Source organism: Giraffa tippelskirchi, chromosome 11 (genome assembly GCF_054371585.1).
Source record: "Giraffa tippelskirchi isolate mGirTip1 chromosome 11, T2T-mGirTip1v1.2.pri, whole genome shotgun sequence".
In the NCBI taxonomy this organism is placed as follows: Eukaryota; Metazoa; Chordata; class Mammalia; order Artiodactyla; family Giraffidae; genus Giraffa; species Giraffa tippelskirchi.
Genome location: NC_137285.1, coordinates 25,312,121 through 25,333,220, shown reverse-complemented (window position 1 = coordinate 25,333,220; position 21,100 = coordinate 25,312,121). Strand labels below are relative to the sequence as shown.

The window sequence follows — 21,100 nt, the reverse complement described above, 5'->3', positions numbered from 1 at the left end:
GAGACCTGGATTTGATCCCTGGGTTGGGAAGATCCCCTGGAGGAGGGCATGGCAACCCACTCCAGTATTCTTGCCTGAAGAATCCCCATGGACAGAGGAGCCTGAGGGGCTACAGTCCATGGGGTCAGTCACAAAGTGTCAGACACAACTGAGGGACTAAGCACAGCACAACCACCTAAAAATTGATCCAAATGCTAATAAATAGATAATCCAGAAAAAGAAAATGAAGCCCAGGGAGGTTAAGTCACTAGCTGAAGGCAACAGAGCTGGGATTTGAGCCCAGGCAGTCTGCTTCTTGATCACTGCACCCTGCCCTTCTTCTGACCTGAAGTGCCGGAAGCACATCTCCATCATCACTGTCTCTGCGAGCACATGCTGGGGAATATTTGGAAAATTCCAGGAACTTGGTGGAGGCCAGTGTGACAGGACCAGGATGGGTGAGTGGGCAGAGCTGAGCTCTGAAGAGTCAAAGGGGCAGATCACAGAGGACGGCTTATTTACTGAGTACCCATCCAGGGGCAGGGACCACAGCCTGAGACATCCTAGGAAGGAGAAGCAGACAGTGGGCTCATAAAGTGTGAAATATATCGGATGGTGATAAGTGCTCTGGAGTGAAATAAAGCAGGGAGGAGAATAAGGATGCTCTGGGGTGGTTACCATTTTAAATATGGCTTCTCTGAGAAGGTGGCATTTGGGCAAAGACTGGACTTTGAGAGAACAAGCCCTTCCAATATCAGAGGTGGGGAAGCATATGATTGGCAGAGAAAACAGCATGTGCAAAGGCCCTGAGGTGCCTGGTCCTTGGAAAGAGGAAGAAAATCAAGGCATGTGGAGCAGAGCAGGAGAGACAGACAACAGTGACATCAGAGAGAAAGGAGCAGGTCTTGCAGTCCCCCCACCATGGCAGCACCACAGTTTTACTCTGGGCGATGAGGACCACTGAGGGGTTCTGAGCAGAAAAGGTGCATGACTCACCTCCTGGGTGCAGAGACCCCTCAGGCTGTGGGCTGCCAGGGGTTAGCCTCCTTGTGGGCATCTGCTCAGTTTAGGCTGACAAGACCAAATAAGAAGTCATCAGTCACTCTCTGGAAAGACATTCCTCCTTGAAGTGATGGAGAAGAGAGTCTCCCTTTCCTTGCTGTGGGTCATTGTCCAAACCAGTGAGTAGTGATGGAGCAGGGAACATTCTGGAAGCTTCCTGGGGGCTCATTGCAGTCCTTACGGCCCCACAGTCCTGTTGGCAGCTTGGCTTAGTGCCTTGTCTAGTGGGAATGGGTGTTGAATGGGCGATGTTCCGTGCCATGATGTTCCTGCACATGGGCACCTCCAACCACAGCCCCCACGAGGGCGGAGCTCCATCACCTGCCTCCAGTCTCTGCTGCTTCTCCGTGAGGCTCCAGCCAATTCACTGAATGCTGCCAACCTCTGCAATGCCTGCAACTCCATACCCACCCTCCCATCTCATCCCATACTTTTCTCTGTAACACTTAGGACCACCTGACACATTTCATATTGTTTAATGCATGTGAATAGAGTCTGTCTCTCCCTCCAGAGTGTAAGCTCCAAGAGAGCTGGTTTTGTGTTTGTTTTCATTGTTATCACCTTCAGAACTTAGAGTGGCAACTGGCACATGACAGATACTTGGTAATTGTTGAATGAATGAGTGAATTTTCTTTACAGTATTGGACTGACATTTCATCATAGGATTAGGCTATGTGAATAGACAGTCTTATAAGTCAAAGATACTTCAATGTCAACTTAAGTGGTTCAGCGTAACACTTCTTGTTACAATTGACATGTCTTTGTTTATTGGCTTGCATAAGCCCTTTCTTATCCACTCTCCCAATTCAAATGTCCATTCACGAAGGCAGAATCCTGTTTTACTGTAGGCCTAGTTTCTTGGCACATATAATTGCCCAATAAATGTTGGTTGAATGAACAAATACATAGAAGAAGAAAGTTAATGAAGAAATGGAAAGAAATGTTCCTCTGTGTAATGAGAAGCCTAACACACACAGTCCCATCGACCCTCTTGACAATTCCATGAATGTTGGTAGAGAATAAATGTTAATGAACTCTGATGCTTTTAAGAAGAAACCCAATACCAGACAAAAGTAATATCCCTCTGAGTCAGTGAGCAGTGTTTGTGGAAGAATTTCCAAAGCTTCTTGGAAACTCAGAGAATGCCTGACGTCTTTAGAGGCTCTGGTGGTTTGTCTTTCTCGGTGTTCTGAAAATGCCTGGTGCCTTGTACTGCTGGTTTGGGAATCAGTGGCTTGATAGTGGACAGTGGGGTTTAAGCATGTCATTAGAGATTATTAGAAATTTATGGACCCAAATTGGTAATCAGAGAATTCCGCAGGGCCAGGAGAACCATAGTCAAGTTTGGCTCTTGGGGGTGTACAAGGCAAATAACCTCTCTCCCGCTCAGGAAGGTGAGACTTGGTCAGACCAGGAAGGCTGGAGACTGGAATGGATGCAAGAAGATGGATGTGTGCTGATTCTCCTCCTGTCCAAAAATAGACACTAGTGACGCATTCCAGCTCCAACTTGGGCAGGTTATGGTCATCGACAGACATGCCCATTTCCACATTTCAGGGAATTTTGTTCATATTTGGGGGGGTTCTATCTTCCTAGGATCCTGAGTTTCCATAGCAACAGTGAAACCACCGCTCCTCCGCTGAGGGGTTGACTAGAGTAAGTCCCTTATATATACAAACAAGTTCTGTTCTGAGAGCACGTTTGTAAGTCCAGTTTGTTCGTAAGTCCAACAGAGTTAGCCTAGGTACCCAACTAACACCATTGGCTATATAGTACTGTACTGTAATAGGTTTATAATACTTAACATACAATAATACATTTAAAAAGCGAACAAAAATTAAAGAAAACATTTTTAATCTTACAGTACAATACCTTGAAAAGTACAGTCGTCCAGTACAACAGCCAGCACACAGGGGCATGTTCGCATCTTTGAAATTTCAGGGGACTTACTGTAATTGCAACTTTCTAGATGGCAGAGGGGCTGTAAGGTTGTTTAGCCCAAAATGGGAGACAAAGCCAGTATGTGACGTCATCACACGTGTAATGCGTGCAACATGGAAGGCAGGAAGACTTCACTTTTTAATACAAATGAACCACAAAACTTTGGGACATGAGCCCCCCAAACTTCCCCATTCACAGTTTAAACTGGTTGAGTGATAAGATCGTTCCTGGAAGAAAAGAGCTTTTGGTGGCAGCAAGTGGAATGGACTTGGGGAAAATGGTGAAAAGCATAGAATTTGCCTCTCTGCCCTTATCTTTCTGTGCCCTCTTCCGCAGCCTAGGGGATAAAAATAAGTAAAAGAATTAAAACAGTAAAATTTTAAAGTAATAAATAATAACAATCACCAACAAATTCAAGCCAAGGAGGAAAGTACGTTAGGATCCCGTCCCCATTGTATTGGTCTTTCCTGGTGACTCAGATGGTAAGGACTCTGCCTGCAATGCGGGAGACCTGGGTTCGATCTCTGGGTTGGGAAGATACCCTGGAGGAGGGCATGGCAACCCACTCCAGTATTCTTGCCTGGAGAATCCCCCTGGACAGAGGAGCCTGGAGGGCTACAGCCCATGGGGCTACAGAGTTGGACATGACTAAGCACAGCCCCATTATATCAAAATGTCTCCCATCTGTAAAACACGAACACACCCTCGGCTGTCAGGTCACTGGAAGCACAGGCTGGGTCTGCAAGGACAGCAGACAAGCAGGGGGCACGTGCTCAGGAAGGGACCAGCCTCTGCCAGCTCCTCCAGGTGAGACATGTAGCTAAATGTTCCCTTTTCTGAAGGAATCTGGACTTTTATGTGAAGGATCTCAGTTTTTAAAATGTTGACTGCTAAATCACCTTTGGCACTTGTTGCTGTTATTGTTGTTTAGTCGCTAAGTGGTATCTGACTCTTTTACAACCCCATGGAGTCTAGCCCCCCAGGCTTCTCTGTCCATGGGATCCTCCAGGCAAGAATACAGGAGTGGGTGGCCATGCCCTCCTCCAGGAAATCTTCCCGACCCAGGGATCTAACCCGTGTCTCCTGCCTTGGGAGGCGGATTCTTTACTGCTGAGCCACATAGATCTCATTATAAAAAAAGAAAGAGGAAAGAAGGAAGGAAAGGTGGGAGAAATGAAGGAGAGGGGAGGAGAGGGGCAGGAAGGAAGGGGAAGAAAGAAGCTAAATTCAAATGGTTTGCCATGAAATCTTGCACGAGATTCTGCCTGTGTGAAAGTTGGTCCCACCTGTGCCTTTTTTTTGCTTGGTGTCATTTCTCATGGTTCCTCTTCACCAGGGTTCACAGGCGGTCACTGTTTGGGGCAAGGAGGTCCTTGTGTCCTCTGATGCCCCCTGATGTGTTCTCCTAGGGGATGACCTTGGGTGACAAGAGGTCATCAGAGCGGGGAGAAGAGGCTCTGGTTAGAGGAAGGGTCCAGCCCTGGGACCCCCTGCCTCGGCAGGGCGTTTGCAGAGGGACCAATGGAGGGACATTTGGACTCATGGGGGGCTGAGCACCCCACTTCACCAGAGTGATCAGACAGGACCAAACCTTGAGATCTGGAGGCTCCATAGAAGTGTCAGATTTGAATGCCCGACAGCCACTTACCATGTGTGACAAGCAAGGAAAACGGCGTGTCAGTTTTCCCATCTGTAGAATGGGGCCAGTTATATTCCCTCACTCCTGTGGTTATTGTGGGTAACATTGGTTACATGGTAGTAAGAAGCTGGAAACAGTAGCCCTATCTAGGGAAAGAGCCATACATCTTGGCTGGTATTTACAGAAGACCTGGGGGTGGTGGGGGCGTAGGGGGACAGAGAAAGAGAGGATTTTTCCAAACAGGGAGAAGAGAGATTCACCTCCGCACAGGAACCTGCAGCTCCGCTCACGTGTTCCTGGCACATAAAACAGAAAACGTGCAAACAGGGGAGGAAGGGTTGTGGGTGTGAGGGTTTCCCCGGCTGATCCTGCCGCCCTGGGGAGAAGCCAGGGATGCAGGCGGTGAGTCAGACCGGGGAGCTGGCTGGCTGTGGGGGAACCCAGGACACGGCTCCCTGCAGGGTGCTGGGCTGACCTGACCTGTGTGTCTCCCCCTGCCTCCCCAGCACATGCGAGAGGCTGCAGAACGGCGGCAGCAGCTGGAGTTGGAGCATGAACAAGCCCTGGCCATCCTCAACGCCAAGCAGCAGGAAATTGACCTCCTGCAGAAGGTGAGCTGGGCTGGGGCTGGAGGCCTGGGAGGAGACAGGCAATGCGCTGAGGACCTGGAGCCTGGGTGGCTGGCTGCTCTCCCAAGCCTTTTCTCACACACTCGGGAATGACTTCTTGTTGTGGAAAGATTCCCCGGGTTCTCTGGTTTCTCCTCAGTTAACTTGTGATTATGTTCCAAGCTGCAAAAATCAAAGGAAAAGCTCTAACAGTTGATGCTGGCGAGATTGTAGGGAAAACGACACGTCTGTGGGTTATTAAAATGGGGCGTGAATTGCTTTATCTCTGGGGGCAAACGACCTGACAGCATCCTTGAAAACTAAAAACACAGGTCTCTTTTGACCGTGCAACCTTCTGTTCTGGGAATATGCCTGTAAGAAATACAGGTACCAGTTCTGAAGGATGGTTGGTTTGGTTTGACTTGGATTGTAGTCCTGCTGTGTGGGCATAGGTAACAGGATTAAATCGAATGCCCATCCGAGGACTAGGCTGTGTAAACTGTGGGGCATCCATACCACAGAGCAGCGTGACCACACTGGGAGGAAGGAATTTGGTTTATAGATGCCATCTCATCGGATTTACATGATGTGTTATTGAGCAAATCAAGTTTTGGGGCAATATATGTAGCATGATCTCATGAACCAAGGACAAGAGAGGGAGAAAGAGAGAGACAGGGAACACAGAAGAAAGCAAAGGAGAGGATTAAGGACAGAAAAGATGGTATGAAGAACAAAGGACAGAAACCAGAGGGAGGGAGAAGGGGACGGGAGGAGGGGATCAAGCAGTTCAGAAGGTGTATCCCCATGGCACCTGGGGTGGTTTGGGGGCCAAGAAAGTTAGCATCCTTAATCAGCAGCCTTGATCTTCCTGTCTCTGTCCAGATGAATCTGGGGACCCCTCCTTCATAACCATGGGGCTTGGGGTCCCTGTGTATATTTCTCATTGCGTTTCATTCCTGAAGCCCTGTGTCCCCCATCCATGGGAGGGCAGCCCAGCCCTTCCAGCCAGAACCCAGCTTGACCACTGATGCAGGTGCTGGTCCCAGACACCCCCCTCACCTCACTGGGATGAGCAGCCGACACCTCCTCCCCCTCCATCGGCTGGCGCCCCCAACCCCAGCCAGCCCTTCCAGGTCTTTGATCTCAAATAAAGAACCCAGTGGCTCGCCTTATCTGGCTGGAGATCCCTATCTGTTGGAGTGTTTTTCTCCTGCTGAGTTTATTAGCAGAGCGTGTAGCATCAAGCAGATAACTTCTGATGCTGTTTTCCTAATCATTTATGGAGACCTCGTGCTAAGGATAGATTTCATTAGGCTGGCTGGATAGAGACTGTCACAGTCCTTATTACCTGTCATAATAAGTTGGCTGGCATGCCGAGAAGCAAGATTTCATTAGATGCTATCCAGAAAGGATATTGCTGGGATGCAGACAGCGATATTACTCCTGTCTTCTCCCTCATTCCGTGCGTGAGGGACCTTCCGGGACCTGATACATGCACTCCTTCACTGCATCCCTGGGAGGCACGTCCCCAGGCTGGGAGCATCCAAGACAGAAATACAAATATTGTCCAGCAAGGGTGACAGGTTGGCTTTTCTTAACCAGAGCGTCCTTCTCTTCTAGCCTGGAGTTTTATCTATGAAGCACTTGATGCCGAGGAAAGTGCACTAGAGCCAAGTCCATTATTCAGCTCCCAGTGTCTCTCTTGAGCATCATCCAACTTCCTTTGCTTTTGCTTTTTTCCCCCCTGAATTCATCCTTGCCTCTATTTTGGACACAGTGATGCTTCATCGGGAGCTGGGGGGTGGGGAGCAGAGGAAGAAAATCTAATGAAGGATGAATGTACAACCCTTGTAATGTCTTAGAGCTCTGATTTTTAAAATAAAAAAAAAGTATTAGAAGAGAAAGGTTGAGACTTGAGTGGAACGAGATTGGTGAGTTCTTTCCAGAGTTCACGTCTGTGTTCGATTTCCAGCACGGACAGCCTTCGTGCTACATTTGCTGTCCGGATCACTCACTCATTCATTCACTCATCGGCACATGTTTGCTGGCTGCCACCTATGTGTTGGCTGCTCAGCCATTGTTCTGGAAACCAGGAATGCAGTGCAGAGTTGAACAAGACCTCTGGCTTACAGAGTGAGAGTAAGTGAACAAGTCATGAAGAACTAAAGAAGTTCAGATCAGGGATATGCCATAAAGGAAACACACGAATGAAGATTGATGAGGACAATGACTTTATATGGGGTGAAGTTGAAATGAGTGGCAGACGCCTATTATAGAAATGCTCCCATGGAAGGCCAATTTCTAGCCCTTGTCCCTCTACCATAATAAAAGTCACCAGAGTGCTCTGAGTTCCAGTTTGATTATCATGAGACAGCAATGTGAGATAGTTCCTAGAAGCTGTCTACAGTCCCACTGACTACAAGTCCCATTATTTATTTTTATTGGAGTATAGTTGATTTGTGGCTTTCCAGGTGGCGTTGTGGTAAAGAACCTGTTTGCCAACGCAGGAGACTTAAGAGATGCAAGTTTGACCCCTGGATCAGGAAGATACCCTGGAGAAGAGCATGGCAACCCACTCCAGTACTCATGTCTGGAAAATCCCTTGGACAGAGGAGCCTGGTGGGCTACAGTCCATGGGGTCACAAAGAGACACAACCGAAGTGACTTAGTACACACACACATAGTTGATTTATAATGTGTTAATTTCTGTTGGGCAGAAAGGTGATTCAGTTATACACCTATATATATATATTCTTCTTATAATATTCTTTTCCATTTTGGTTTATCCCAGGAGATGTTATAGTTTTCTGTGCTCTGCAGTAGGACCTTGTTGTTTATCCATTCTATACATAATAGTTTGCATCTGCTCACCCCAAACTCCCAATCCATCCCTCCCCTAATCCTCCTCTCCCTTGGCAACCACCTTCTGTTCTCTACATCCTTGAGTCTGTTTCTTCTTCATGCTGCAGCTGCTGCTGCTAAGGCGCTTCAGTCGTGTCCAACTCTGTGTGACCCCATAGACCGCAGCCCACCAGGCTCTGCCGTCCCTGGGATTCTCCAGGCAAGAATACCGGAGTGGGTTGCCATTTCCTTCTCCAGTGCATGAAAGTGAAAAGTGAAAGTGAAGTCGCTTAGTCGTGTCCGACTCGTAGCGACCCCATGGACTGCAGCCCACCAGGCTCCTCCGTCCATGGGATTTTCCAGGCAAGAGTACTGGAGTGGGGTGCCATTGCCTTCTCCTTCTGCTCATAGGTAGGTTCATTTGTGTCATATTCTAGATTTCACATATAAGTGATATCATATGGTGTTTGTCTTTCTCTGTCTGACTTAGTTCACTTAGTATCATCATCTCTAAGTTGCATCTGTATTGCTGCAAATCCCATCACAAGATTTCTTGAACCCACTCCTGTGGGACACAGCTTCGTCTCACCAACGGCATGGCTCTTGTTTAGTCACCCGTGTGCGGACGTCCCGCTCAGCGGTTAGTGTCCTGCCCTCCTCCTCTGACCCAGAGGCACATTTCGAGAGGGTCTGACTCCCCAACCCCTAGGATTCCAGGATCCTCTTCCAGTTTTCTCGTTCCTCACAGATGCCCTCTAAGCATCCTCAAGGCTCAGCCTGCAATCCGCATCTCTTCTTTTTTTAAATTGTATTTATTTGGTTGTACTGGGTCTTCCTTGCTGCACGAGGGCTTCTCTAGTTGCCGTGAGCGGAGGCTACTCTGGCTGTGGTGCTTGGGCTTCTCATTGTGGTGGCTTCCCTTGCTGTGGAGCATGAGCTCTAGGGTGCATGGGCTTCAGAAGCTGTGGCTCCCAGGCCCTAGAGGACGGGCTCAATAATTGTGGTGCTCAGGCTTAGCTGCTCCGCGGCAATGTGGGATCTTCCTGGATGAGGGATGGAATTTATGTCTCCTGCATCGGCAGGCAGATTCTTTACCACTGAGCCACCCGGGAATCCCCCACATCTCTTCTTGACCTCCACTGCTCCCTCCATGACCTTGTCTGGTGTGAATGTCATCTGTGTGCCGACTCCCACATGTGGATCTCCAAGTTGGATTCCGCTGAACCTCACTCCTTTTGTCCAACTGGATGTCCAGCTTGGATGATCTCAACCGTCCTGTCCCAAGCCGAAGTCCATGCTTCAGCGAGGCGTGCTCCGCATATCCTGCCAAGCTCTGCAAAGGGCAGTGTTTCCTTTTTGGTACAGCCTTTCCTTTTCCCCTGGAGTGAATCGCCTCTTTCTATGTGTTTGCTGTCTTCTATGTGCTCATCACTCTCTTATTCCCAAACCTTCTGCCGGAGCAGAAATTCCTCTCAAGACCACCAGACTCCTTGGGGGATGTTTTCATTCCATTTTCCTCCAAGACGTCCTTCCTGGAGCCCAGCCTTGTCTTCCAGTCCAGGCTGGTTGCCCCAGAGGTCAGATGCTAAACTGGGTCTAGAAACACCCTTCACCATCATTTTAGGAATTCCCTTGACACCACTCTGTACTTTGTGGGATTTGCTTCTTCCCAGATCCTGAAATATTCTTTTTCTTGATGTACAGCATCTATGTAAGGAAGCCAGGGGTTTATCTTCTCATGAAATGTAAGTGGATTTTCTGATACTGTGTAGTCCTTGGAGATCGCTTTGTGGTTTCAGCTTCACCTCTGGACTTGGCCACCCTAAGGAAGGTCCTGGCTTTCAGGGACCCAGCTGATGTCAGGGACCCAGAACTTTCTCCAGGGAACCTCTCCCTCCTCCCTGAAAGTTCAGCTCTTCCCTCTGCTCGATATGGTGATTGGGAGAAGCGAGGGAAATAGTGGGCAAGTGAGAACACTTGTTGAATTAAGAATGGATGAATGATCAAGCTGCCCAAGGCTGTTCTAATGGGAGTCAAGGTGAGGTAAGACCATTGGCCAACCCTTATTTCTGGTATCTGGTGGAGATGTAAGCTTAAAAAAATAGAAGTCCAAGCAGATAGAGTCCTGTCTACGAGGACTTTTCCGCGGGACATCTGTTTCATGGAGATCAGCGAACCAGGAGCTTGGCCGAGAATCCTCACTTTCATTCATTCAGCAAACAGTCCTTGAGCATCTCACATTGGCTGTTTGACTGCTAAGAACACAGGGTGAGCCAGGCTGTGAATATAGGCTATGGACAATGACAGTGATAATAAAAGCTACACCATGAACATTTGCTCTCAGTGTAGCGTATTCTGGGCCCGGTACCTGGCAGGTATCTGTCTTCTTATCTAAACCCCTCCCCACCTCTGACTCCTCCTGCCCTATTGCCCTTCCTGCAGCCACACTGGCCTCCTCTCTGTGACCCAAACATCCCCCTCTCTGCTCTTCCCTGAGAATGCTTGGCCCCTGAATAATGGCAGAGCTGACTTATTGTTGTCATGGGAGTCTCTCCTGGCTGCCCTGCCTAAATGGACTCCATCACCCCTGCTCTGACGTTCTCTGCCACTCACCCGCTTTAGTGATGCCACTTGCTCGTTGTTGTACCCTTTTGCCTGTTGTCTGCATCCAAAGTGGAGTGTCTGCACTCCCAGGACATTGCCTGACACAGAGCAGGTACTTAACAAGTGATGCTCGGGAACTTTGAATGAATGAATAAATGAACAGAGATGCTCAGGAACTTCAAATGAATGAATGAATGAATAAATGCAGGAAAGACCTAGTAAGACTCCATCAATTGGTCCTATAACATTACCAGGATAACTGATGGTAAGTTCTAGGCCATCCTTGGTAAGGGTCTACTGAATGTGTGAGCGGCGACAGCAATCAGCTCTCACTGTAACCTGTGGGATGCAGGTCCCCTTATGGATGCAGGACCTGAGGTTAGGAAGCAGCCCCTGGAGGCCTGACTCCAGAACCCTAGTATCTCTCTAGGGAACCGGTGAGCAGAGTCCAGACGCTCTAACTGCTTCCTTTTCCTGTGTGGGTTACATCCTCATCTTATTACAAGCAGCAATTATAATCCCAGTGCCTCAGCAAAAGGGTTTGTCTACATCTAAAATTCATCTGCAAATGCTACTGTTGTTTTAAATTCCTCCTGTGCTGGAAACGAAGGCTCCCAGGCTTTAGGCCATTACTGACACGCGCACTGCTTATAGAAGCCACACTTAACCCCGCAGCTCATAAAACTGCTTTGCCTCCATGTCAAATGCTTCCCTTGCATGTTTTGGATTTAGTTGTTGTGTGTGGATAGCAGGAACATCTCAAGCTGACCTTCTGAGTTCATTCGGTGTCTTGATTTCTCCTTCGATGCATGCGTGGGATACTGATTGACACTCACCGCTTCCTCAGCTCTATGGAACCCAGGGACCTGATTTGAGGATCTGTACATGCCGTAGTTTAGTTCCATGAATCTCACTGTCTTCTTTGGAGTTGATATTAACAGCACCTGTAAATGACCCCCACCTACTCTCATCTTATCCCACCCAGCATCCATACTCCCAACCCCATCACCAGGGTGCCTGGGAGCTTATTACTCTTAGTGTTAGTTACATGCCCGGTCTGTCCCAGTCAAACGTCCAAAGCTTTGGCAGCAGGAAATCTACGTCCCTTTTGAACAGCTACCCCTCCCCTGAAATAGATGTGTTTGCTGCCATGTTAAATGTCACCCCCTGGACATTTCATCCCTGGAGGACAGGCCCCTTCTTCTGATAGTAGGACTGTGGGTCTCCCTAGGAGTCAGAGTCCCTCTCAAGTTTAATGTATTCTGTAGGAAACCGTGAAGGTCTCAGCTTCCCCGTGTGTTGGCAGTGGTCCCCAAAATGAGCCTCGCTGAAGCTGTCGCTTAGATTCTGCAAGAATTCAGCGCTGCCAATTTTAACTGTTAATTTTAGCCATCTATTCTGATTGCCCAAATGGCCCAGCTTGCAAGTAGCCTACAAAAACGAACTCCTGATTTGCGTTTGAAGCCAGAAAAGAAGTTGTTGCTGCCAGCTTGGCTGTGTTTTAACAGCCTGCGATGGAGTTTTTGGTTGTTTTTCATTCTGCCAGTTGAAAACTATCTTTGACTCAAGTGGCTCAATGGTGGTGTTATTTATATAATCCCTGTATGTTCTCTAGCTGTTTTGTCTCCCCCACCCCCCAACCCCATTTCATGATTTATTGTCGCTCTTGTTTTTGCTTTGAAAGGAACAATTTTGAGCCTTTGAAGACTGAGCTGGATTCAAGAATGGTCTAGTTAATTTGCTGGGTTCTATTCACTTCCCCATCTCTTAAAAGCCTCATTGGAAATATGTGAGAATGAAATGCATATGAATGAACACTGTGGAAATATCAGGCTACTTCTCGCTTTTAGTCCGTGCTGGGGAAGCCAAGCCTTTCCCTCATTCCAGCTAATGGAAGTTTTCAAGTGAAAAGTAGAAGCTGTTAAGACAGCTCTCACTGGCTTATTTATGATATCCAACTCTTCTCTTTATTATTCTCCAACCACCTGGAGAAAACATTCCTCCAGAACTGAGACTCCTAAATGTAAATCTCAGTTTAACAGGTGGATTCTTTCTAGAGTGTCATGTGCTTAGTTGTGTCTGACTTTTGCGACCGCATGGACTGTAACCTGCCAGGCTCCTCTGTCCATGGGATTCTCCAGGCAAGAATACTGGAGTGGGTTGCCATGCCTTCCTCCAGGGGATCTTCCCAATGCAGGGATCGAACCCACTTTTCTTACATCTCCTGCATTGGCAGGCAGGCTCTTTACCACTAGTGCTACCCTCATGCAGCAGCCCAATCTCACCAGCCTCTCCATTCTCACCAGCCTCTCCATTCTCACCAGCCTCTCCATTCTCACCAGCCTCTCCATTCTCACCAGCCTCTCCATTCTCACCAGCCTCTCCATTCTCTGCCAGATGAGGGGGTGCTTTTCACTTTCTACAAAGAGCGTCAAACCCAACCCAATCCATTCCATCTTGCCCAAAGGAAGGAAAAAAAAAGAGAACTGATTTAGACCCTGTGAATGTTGGGGCTTGTTAAAAGAATCAACATCAATGACCCACACGCTCTGATAACTTAGACATTAATCTCTAAATCTGCTGTCTTTTCCCCCCTGTAAACATTCACTCTTCTGTCTTTTTTCATCATCCAAAAGGCTCAGGTTGAAGCTAAGAAAGAACATGAAGGTGCAGTGCAGCTGCTAGAGGTAAGTGAGTCAGCCCTGCTGGCTTTCTTCCCGGGGGTGGGTGAGCTCAGGGCAGGCTGGGTTAATGCTTTTTAGAAGTAGTAACTGACCTTTACTGAGTGCCCACTGGGTACCCATTACTCCTGCTGTTTACACATCCTCCCATGTCGTCCATGCAAGCATCCTATCAGATCGGTATCATTACGGTCCCATTTTTACATGTGAGGAAGTGGGGCCCAGAGAGGTTAAGCAATTTTCCTGTGGCCACACAGCCAGCATCAGAACTGTGGATCTCAGAAGTGGTCTGCTCTCCTCTGATTGGATGGGAAGCAGGGAGGGTGAGCCTGCTTCCTTGCAGGAGAAAGGGAAGTGGATCATTCCTACCGGTGTCAGGTGAATGAGGGTATTTTAAGGGATAGCGCTAAGCCTGAGGAAGTACCTGGTATCTGGGGAGGCATTTGCAGATTTAGAGAATGGACAGCGAAGGGAATCGCAGCAGTGAACACGATCGAGGAGCTGCCACGGGCGCTGTCCTTGTGAGCACAGTGGCTTTGATGGTGGGGGCTTGGCAGGAGGCCGGTGACGTGTCAGAATCACTCTTCTGCCCCCAGTTGGCAGCCTCCTATATCCCTGGGAGTGGAGGAAACTCCTGGCGTCCCCCGGGGGGCCTTTGCAGTCTGCATGCCTCATGCATAATAAATGGACATAGGAATCTCCCTGTTGAAGAGAGAGGTCCCCCAATTACTGACCCCTCACTCAAGACACAACAGCAGGAGGGGTGCCTGCACAGTGTGGGGTGGCCCCTAGCCCTCCTCCCCTAGTTCTGTTCCATCCAGAAAGGCCAGGAGGGCCTCTCGCCTGGGCCTGCGTCTCTGCATATGGGAAGTGCCTATCCTCTTTAAGATGACCTTGTCTCTTGTCCCCTGGGCAGCCATGCGACCACTTAAAACAAAATATGTGCATCTCTTACGTTGCCTTTTAAAATCTATTCCTCCCCCAGGAAACGGTTTCATCATTATCATCATATATATTAAAATTGATTTTTTTGAAAGCGTCCATTAGCTAATGAATATCTGGAGGGCTGGGAGTGATAAATAGCAGGTGGGAAAATATATCACCCGGGAGAGTGGAAACAGACCTCCCAATGGCCATACATCTCCCTGAACCATCATTTCATTCCCCTCGCAGGATAGCCCACCACATTTTGATTTGCATAGTCTCCTGGCTGGAAGTCCAGTTTCTTTTCTTCCCCTCACCCCAAGCCCATCGATTTGATGGTCTGTGTTGTTTTAATCCGCCTTCTGAGCTGCAGCTCTGTGACAGCCCCGCAGAGGTCACGTCACCTGGCGCTGGTGCAGGGTGCAGGCCCCGACACGTGGGGGACAGGTGTAACGTGCTTTGGTTGGGAAAACGGAGAAGACCACGCAAATGGGCTGAGAACCTGGGTTTTTCTTTTATTCACAATGTCTTCCTGTCGTTGTGTTTTGCTTTGCTCTTTACCCAGAACACGCTGGACAGCATGCAGGTATTTTAGCGAGTGATGTCCTCCCCCCACGTGCTTGGTGAAACTTTTCCCATGAGTGGACCGGCCGTGCACCCCTGGGCCAGCTCCATCTCCCTCTTCTTCTGAACATGGGCAGCTTCTGATGCAGTCGTGGGTGCCCGGGTCTCCCTGGGGTGAGGGGAGCCGAGAAGCTGCTCGTGGGAGTTCTGCCCCAGGGAGATGCTTTAATCCAGGCATTGGGGCCCAGGGTTCTATCCACTGTGAGTGATGAGCGAGCCCAGCGAAGCCGGCTTCCATTCTCAGGCTGGAAGGATGTTCTGTGAATTCAGATGACCGCGGGGAGGAGAATTGTCAGGATGATTTTGCCCTCAGGCCAGCCACTTGCTTGCAAGCCAGGCCGAGAGACCAGAATTCGGTGGGTCATCAGTATTCACGCCTTGCACCTGAGTGGTCCCCTTGCTATCCTGTGTCATGGGTGGGCAGTAGCTTCTCCAGCAGCGGAGGGGCCCTTCCTTGTTCTTCTCACAGGCAGCCACCTGGGGAAGCAGGGAGATGAACTGTCTCTCCAAACAGGGTTTTGAGCCTTTTCCAAAACTCTGAGTTTGGCCGTGAATTTGTAGAACTGACAATGACTTTCCTCACTCGTGGGTTGTTCTCAACGTGGGCTTCCCAGACCCAATGTGGGCTTTCCAGACCCTCAGTATCGGCATGACCTGGGAGCTTGTTAGAACACAGATCCTCAGCTTCTGCCTGTGACCTGCTGGAGCAGAAATTCGGGGTGGGGCACAGATGTCTGTGTTTTAGCCAAACCTCCCGGGCAGTTTAAGAAGCGTTGTTTAGAGAGTCTGCTAGGCTGGTTACAGGAAGGAGAAGTAGCTGAAGGAGTAGGCCACCTGGGAATCTTGGCCAATCCTGGCTCAGCGCCTTAGTAACTGGAACTGTTGACCAAGAACAACCTGAGTGAGTCCCCACGCACCGGGTCCTCAGGAGCATCCTTAGCAGGCAGTGTACTTTTTGTTTGGAAGTTCATGTTCTCCATGCCTAACTTTAGTGAGATCCTCTACTGAGCAGAAAGACCCACTTCCTGGCACAGCTAGGGAGAACACAGACTGATAGAGAAGGACTGCCCTGGAATTAGTGTTAGGTTAAAACCCCCGGAACACTCACATGCACACATCTGGTTCTGTGGACGTCTCAGTCCTGTTTTCTGATGAGTGAGCAGCCAGGATGTTTGCGGGTGAGAGGAGATGTCTTTATTCCTGGTCAGGACACCCAAGGACTGATCCGGGCTGGCTTGGCGGGCTGAGCAAAGACAAGGATCAAGAGTCAACTGAAAACACCTTTTCAGAATTGGGATGGAGAGCTCTGCTTGCAAACCTAACAGCCTAAGAGCAGGTGCTAGTTACGTAGCTTCCTTGACACTTTATAAAGTTAGTTCAGGACAAAGGAGCAACAGAAAATAGCTGTAACAACAACAGTGCCAGAAGCAGTGTTTATTGAATCCTTCTTAGCTGGGCGTTGCTCAGAATGCATCTGTGGGTTACCTAGGAGATGACAGACATATTGTCCCTCTTGTATCCATGACAACCAGGGGAATTGAGGCACGGTCAGGAGAAATGACTTCCTAAAGTCTCAGGGGCAGATAGCCAGGGGCAGAACCTGGATGCCAACCCCAGGAGTTTGGCGCCAGAATCCAAAACCTCCACCACTGCATGGCAGCATCCTCTGACCTCGGAATCCTGACCTCCCTGCAAACAGGGTCGGCTCTCCTGCCACCAAAAGGTGGATCGGCTCCCGCAGCAGCCAGGCTCAGAGACACTGGGCAAACAGCTCACCATGACCTCTGGGCATCAGCAGAGACAGGAGCTCACATCATGTGGTCACAAGTGACAAGTGTGATGGAGTTTAATCCTTTTAATACAGCCCAGGGAGGTTGATAGCATCCTCCTCATTTCACTAAGGAGACAACCAAGGCACAGAGATGCTGAGCCACCTGCCAAGGACACACAGCTCCTAAGAGCAGAGCAAGGGCCCTGAGACTCCCCAGGTAACACCGTATCAAGTCGCTGAGAAAGTCGAGTGCAAAGAAGAAATGGTCCATGACTGTAGGGCTGATAAATCATAACACCTGTTAGGTTGGGAGGCAGTGAGCTCCGGGATCCATTACAGGGGGCATCTTTGCCCGTGATAAGCTGGTACCCACCTGTGTGTCAGTACTGAGGGCTTTGTGTGTGTGCCTTGTGTGCTTTGTGGCTAATTATTCAGGGCTCCCAGGGTTTGTTGGCCGCTCCCTGGACCAAGGCGTCCACCTGCAGGTGAAGCCAGAAAGAACCTGAACAGGTTCCATTCATCCCTGAGTTTCGTCCAAGAGCAGATAGGGCCCTGAATCTCAAGGTGGGGGTCAGCATCTGGGCTGCCCAGTGACTTTTATGGGTCCTGGGCTCCTTTTGCTTTCATGGGACCCTTCCTCCCTTAAGATATTAAAAATTATATTTTACATCTGCTTGGGTACAAAGATGAATGTAATCCAGCTTGGATTCATTATTATTATATTCATTTTCCCCCTGATTTTAAGGGAAATTAAAATGAAAGCTTTGCCACGGGTCTCTAAACAAGGCCTCAGGTACCATGCTGCTGCCTGTCTTGTGTTAAGATGCTCAGTGATCATCTGGCAAGGGAGTGTCCTTGTGGTTAAATAAATCTGTTTTGTCCCATCAAACAGATGAACTTAGTCTCTGATCTCTTGGTCTCTTGATGTAAGTCAGGTTAGGCGCAGGTGTGTTGTAGTAACAAACACCAAAATCTTGCACTCAGCACAAGGGTTCGTTTCTTGCCACTGCAGATATGGGAATCCTCCATGAAGCTCCCCTCCACGTGGTAACTCAGGGATCCAGGATCCCTGTATCTTGAAGCTGTGCTAGCCAGAGCGTATGGCTTCCTGATCACCGTGGTGGCAGGGAGAGCTCTTCTATGTCTCAGCTATAGAGGCAACAGGTGTCACCTCTGTTTCTGGGTCACCAGCCAGAGCTAGTGACGTGCAGGAGAGGCTAGGAAGAGCAGTCACCCTGAGTGGGAGCCCTGTGGCACAGCTCTGCCACATCTGAATTCTGGAGTCCTTACAAGGCAGTGCAATTTTGCTACTAAAGTGTGACAATATTAGCCAAGTTGAGAATCTGAGAAGTGCTCAGATAAAGAAGCTTAAACTTAATGCTTTGTATTTAAATCTCTTAAGAATTCTCTTTCCCCCAGTAATTCTGGTGGGCATGGGTTCTCTGCCTCCTGGGAATAACTTTGGCAACCCTGTACCCATGAGTCTTAGCTGGAGGACGAGGTTGTTAGGAACAAAGAAACCGGGATGCTCAGGTATTTGGGGGCTCACCTTCTGACTCCAGCTTCATCTCCCTAATGCTCCCCATCTCACCGCAGTTGGTACCTTGAGGGCAAAAGCTACAGTCAACAGGTAGCCCTGGGTTCTGAGGTCCCACCCATGAAATGTGTTTATCTGCACACAGGGCACCTCTGTGCCGAATGCATGTCTGTACAGAAGCGAAAGACTCCAATGATCCAGACCCACCAGTGCAGAATTCACTACGTTTTAGTTGAATTTGATAAAAGCATTCATCATGTGAACTAAAACAAATGTTTAAGACACTTGCGTTTTAATAATGCTGAATCAATACACATTATAGGATGCAAAACATTAAAGAGTCATCTTCACCAGAGTCTCCCTTTGGTTATTACTTTGTTACATTTTAGTATCAAGATGACATCATCCTGTAAAGATTCTAGAGTTCAGAGCAGTCACTTGTCCTGGAATTCAGAGCCAGTTTAGATGAATTGATGGGGTTTATCTGTGTATATGTAGCTACATACAAGAGTTGGTGCAGATGTAGGTATGAAACTGGCAGTGGAGGGTATTTCTTAACTGGACATCACCATGAAAGAGGGCTTCCCAGGTGGCGCTAGTGGTAAAGAACTCGTCTGCCAATGCAGAAGACAGAAGAGACATGGGTTTGATCCCTGGGTCAGGAAAATCCCCTGGAGGAGGGCATGGGTACCCACTCCAGTATTCTTGCCTAGAGAATTCCCATGGACAGAGGAGCCTGGTGGGCTACAGTCCAGAAGGTCTCAAAGAATGAGATACAATTGAAGAGATTTAGCAGCACACCATGACGCCATCTGAGAAGTAAGGGTGATTGAGTCACTAGTTAACTGACTTCTGGTAGTGTCCTTTGCCCACAGAGGACAAAAGATCTTAGCTTCTGCTTATGGAGCCCCTACTGTGCCTGCAAGAGTCTGGACTTAATAATTTGTTATTGTCCTAGAAGGCAAGTTTCTCCCCCATTTTACAGATGAAGAGACTGAGGCCCAATGAGCTTATGTGACTTGCCTCCAGTTCCCCTGAGTGAGTGAGAGGGAGGTCAGCGATCTAGACACAGCCCAGATCCTGGAATCAGACAGGCTTGCATCTGTCCTGCCACTTCCTGGGTACGTGACCTTGGTCTTTAGTCCATCTGGCCTTGTTTTTCTCATTCAACGGGCTCCATCAGCTTACCCCCAGAGTCTCTCTGGCCATCAGCAATCATGCATAGAAAGCCCCCAGCAGGGCCCAGCACATAGCGGGTTTTCAGTAAATAATAAATAGCATCGCAAAACTTGTTTACACATAAAGATACTGCACGGAACAGCGTACTCCCGAATCACTGCTACGCAGCGACCCAGCCCTGCTGAGACGCCCCCGACCCCCGGCTTTGCTTTGTTAAGTATTGAGAGTTCACCATGTCCCTGGATTCTCAAAACGGTCCTGGTTTGGACACGTTAGAGGGCACAACCCCCTACTCATTCGCTGCCTTTTACAAAGCCCAAAAGTTTTTCAGATGAAAAACCCAGAGCGGAGGACCTTGGGAGTGCTAGCAGGCACGTCTTTGGATGTATTTTCCTTCATCTTTATAAATACCCACAGCCAAATTTGCAAGTCTCCGCTGTTTATCCCAATTAGAGTTTACTTGCCCGATGACTGTGCCATCTGTTCCTGCTGCGGTCAGAAACGCAGCCGCCCTCCGCTCCTGATGCTGCAGGTGGTGGGTCTCTGGGGTGGGAGGAGCAGAGCCGGGGATGGGGACATGCAAGCAGCCGGATCAACTCATGTGGGCGCGGTTCTGCCTCACCAGCCTTGCCGCCCAACCCGGAGGGATGGTGCCCTGCATCCTGAGGTCAATATTGACATCCCAATAAGCCAGCCAGGGCTGTTCAGTGGGGTTGCTGTTTTCTTTCTGCATCACTTGGAAGTGGTTCCTTCCGGTTGTGGCTCGGGTGTCATGGGAGGGACTCTGCCCCAGCTGCCGGGATCAGCATCAGAGACCCAGCCTCTGCCAGCTGCAGCCAGGCCCTGAGAGTGTGTCTGTAGAGGAGGCTCTGGAGGAAAACCTGCCTCCTTCCTGGAAGAGGGAAAGAGCAGGAAAGCCTGGGGAAATCTCCAGAGGGAGCGCTCGCTTATGAGACGTTCTTCGGGTTTCCTGGGTCCCTATGTCTCATCCACTAGCCATTCAGACCTTCTCCCCCTGAAATCAGTGAGAAAAGGCATCTGGCAGCTGCCTGACTTCTAGGAACCAGCATCCTTGTTGCCTTGAAGCCATGTCCTCAGATACCCAGAGGAGAAACAAAGCAAGGAACTGAAAAGAGGGGTAAACAATTAGGTGTGATCACACAGGACTCTTAGAATCTTTGGGGTAGAAATGTGAGGTGGGAGGGGATTAGCCCTACAACTTCATTGCCAGGTCACAATGGAAGCAAGTCTCAGACCACACTGTCACACATGTGCAGACGTGTATTACAAAGCACTTGTTGACAAGCAGGCACAAAGCAGCATTTCCTTCTTCTCTGCCCTCTTGGGAACCTCCTCCACCAGCGCCCAGGAAACTGAGAAGACCCTGGTTCTGGCGGCCTCGGGCAACCAGAAATCCTCTGAATCAGTATCCACACAGAGGACCATTTCTAGACCGAGCCTTGGGTTCCATCTCCCAAAGTATACCAGTGTTTGCTTATGTTACTCAGTCATGTCCAACTCTTGGCGACCTCATAGACTGTAGCCCACCAGGCTCCTCTGTCCATGGAATTTTCCAGCCAAGAACACTGGAGTGGGCTGCCATTTCCTTCTCCAGGGGATCTTCCCGACACAGGGATTGAACTAGCTTCTCTTGCGTCTCCTGCATTGGCAGGCAGATTCTTTACCATGGCGCCACCTGGGAAGCCCCCA

At 49.1% G+C, this 21,100-nt stretch overlaps 3 protein-coding genes across 15 annotated transcripts in view; 2 read left to right on the top strand and 1 right to left on the bottom strand.

Annotated features, from left to right (window-relative positions):
* STX2 (syntaxin 2) overlaps positions 1–5,232 on the top strand; it is a 330,178-nt gene extending 324,946 nt beyond the window's left edge. Inside the window, exon 15 of the mRNA XM_081543064.1 lies at positions 5,128–5,232. The gene's annotated coding sequence lies outside the window, so the exon portion shown is untranslated. The remainder of the gene's footprint in view (positions 1–5,127) is intronic.
* RIMBP2 (RIMS binding protein 2) overlaps positions 1–21,100 on the top strand; it is a 297,778-nt gene that overhangs the window by 218,285 nt on the left and 58,393 nt on the right. For all 11 annotated transcript variants that reach the window (XR_014069119.1, XR_014069116.1, XR_014069117.1 and 8 more), the window contains 2 exons: positions 5,128–5,232; positions 13,311–13,361. Coding sequence is in view for 7 of the 11 variants with exons in the window: in XM_081543009.1 (XP_081399135.1) it covers positions 5,128–5,232; positions 13,311–13,361 (156 nt within the window). In the remaining 4 variants the exon portion in view is untranslated. The remainder of the gene's footprint in view (positions 1–5,127; positions 5,233–13,310; positions 13,362–21,100) is intronic.
* Positions 3,086–20,494, bottom strand: LOC145526726 (uncharacterized). Of its 3 annotated transcripts, XR_014069126.1 has the most exons (5): positions 6,578–7,023; positions 5,097–5,412; positions 4,882–4,917; positions 4,269–4,399; positions 3,086–3,319 (listed from the first exon to the last, which is right to left on the bottom strand). XR_014069126.1 is itself a non-coding variant. In XM_081543088.1 (4 exons), exons 1-4 carry the CDS (start codon positions 19,868–19,870, stop codon positions 15,483–15,485), a joined length of 324 nt encoding a protein of 107 aa, XP_081399214.1. In that variant the 5' UTR covers positions 19,871–20,494; the 3' UTR covers positions 14,770–15,482. The 3 variants fall into 3 exon arrangements, 1 of the variants encoding a protein (XP_081399214.1); XM_081543088.1 differs by lacking the exons at positions 3,086–3,319; positions 4,269–4,399; positions 4,882–4,917; positions 5,097–5,412; positions 6,578–7,023 and adding exons at positions 14,770–15,601; positions 16,012–16,146; positions 18,224–18,277; positions 19,855–20,494; XR_014069125.1 differs by lacking the exons at positions 3,086–3,319; positions 4,269–4,399; positions 4,882–4,917; positions 5,097–5,412; positions 6,578–7,023 and adding exons at positions 14,770–15,604; positions 16,012–16,146; positions 19,855–20,494.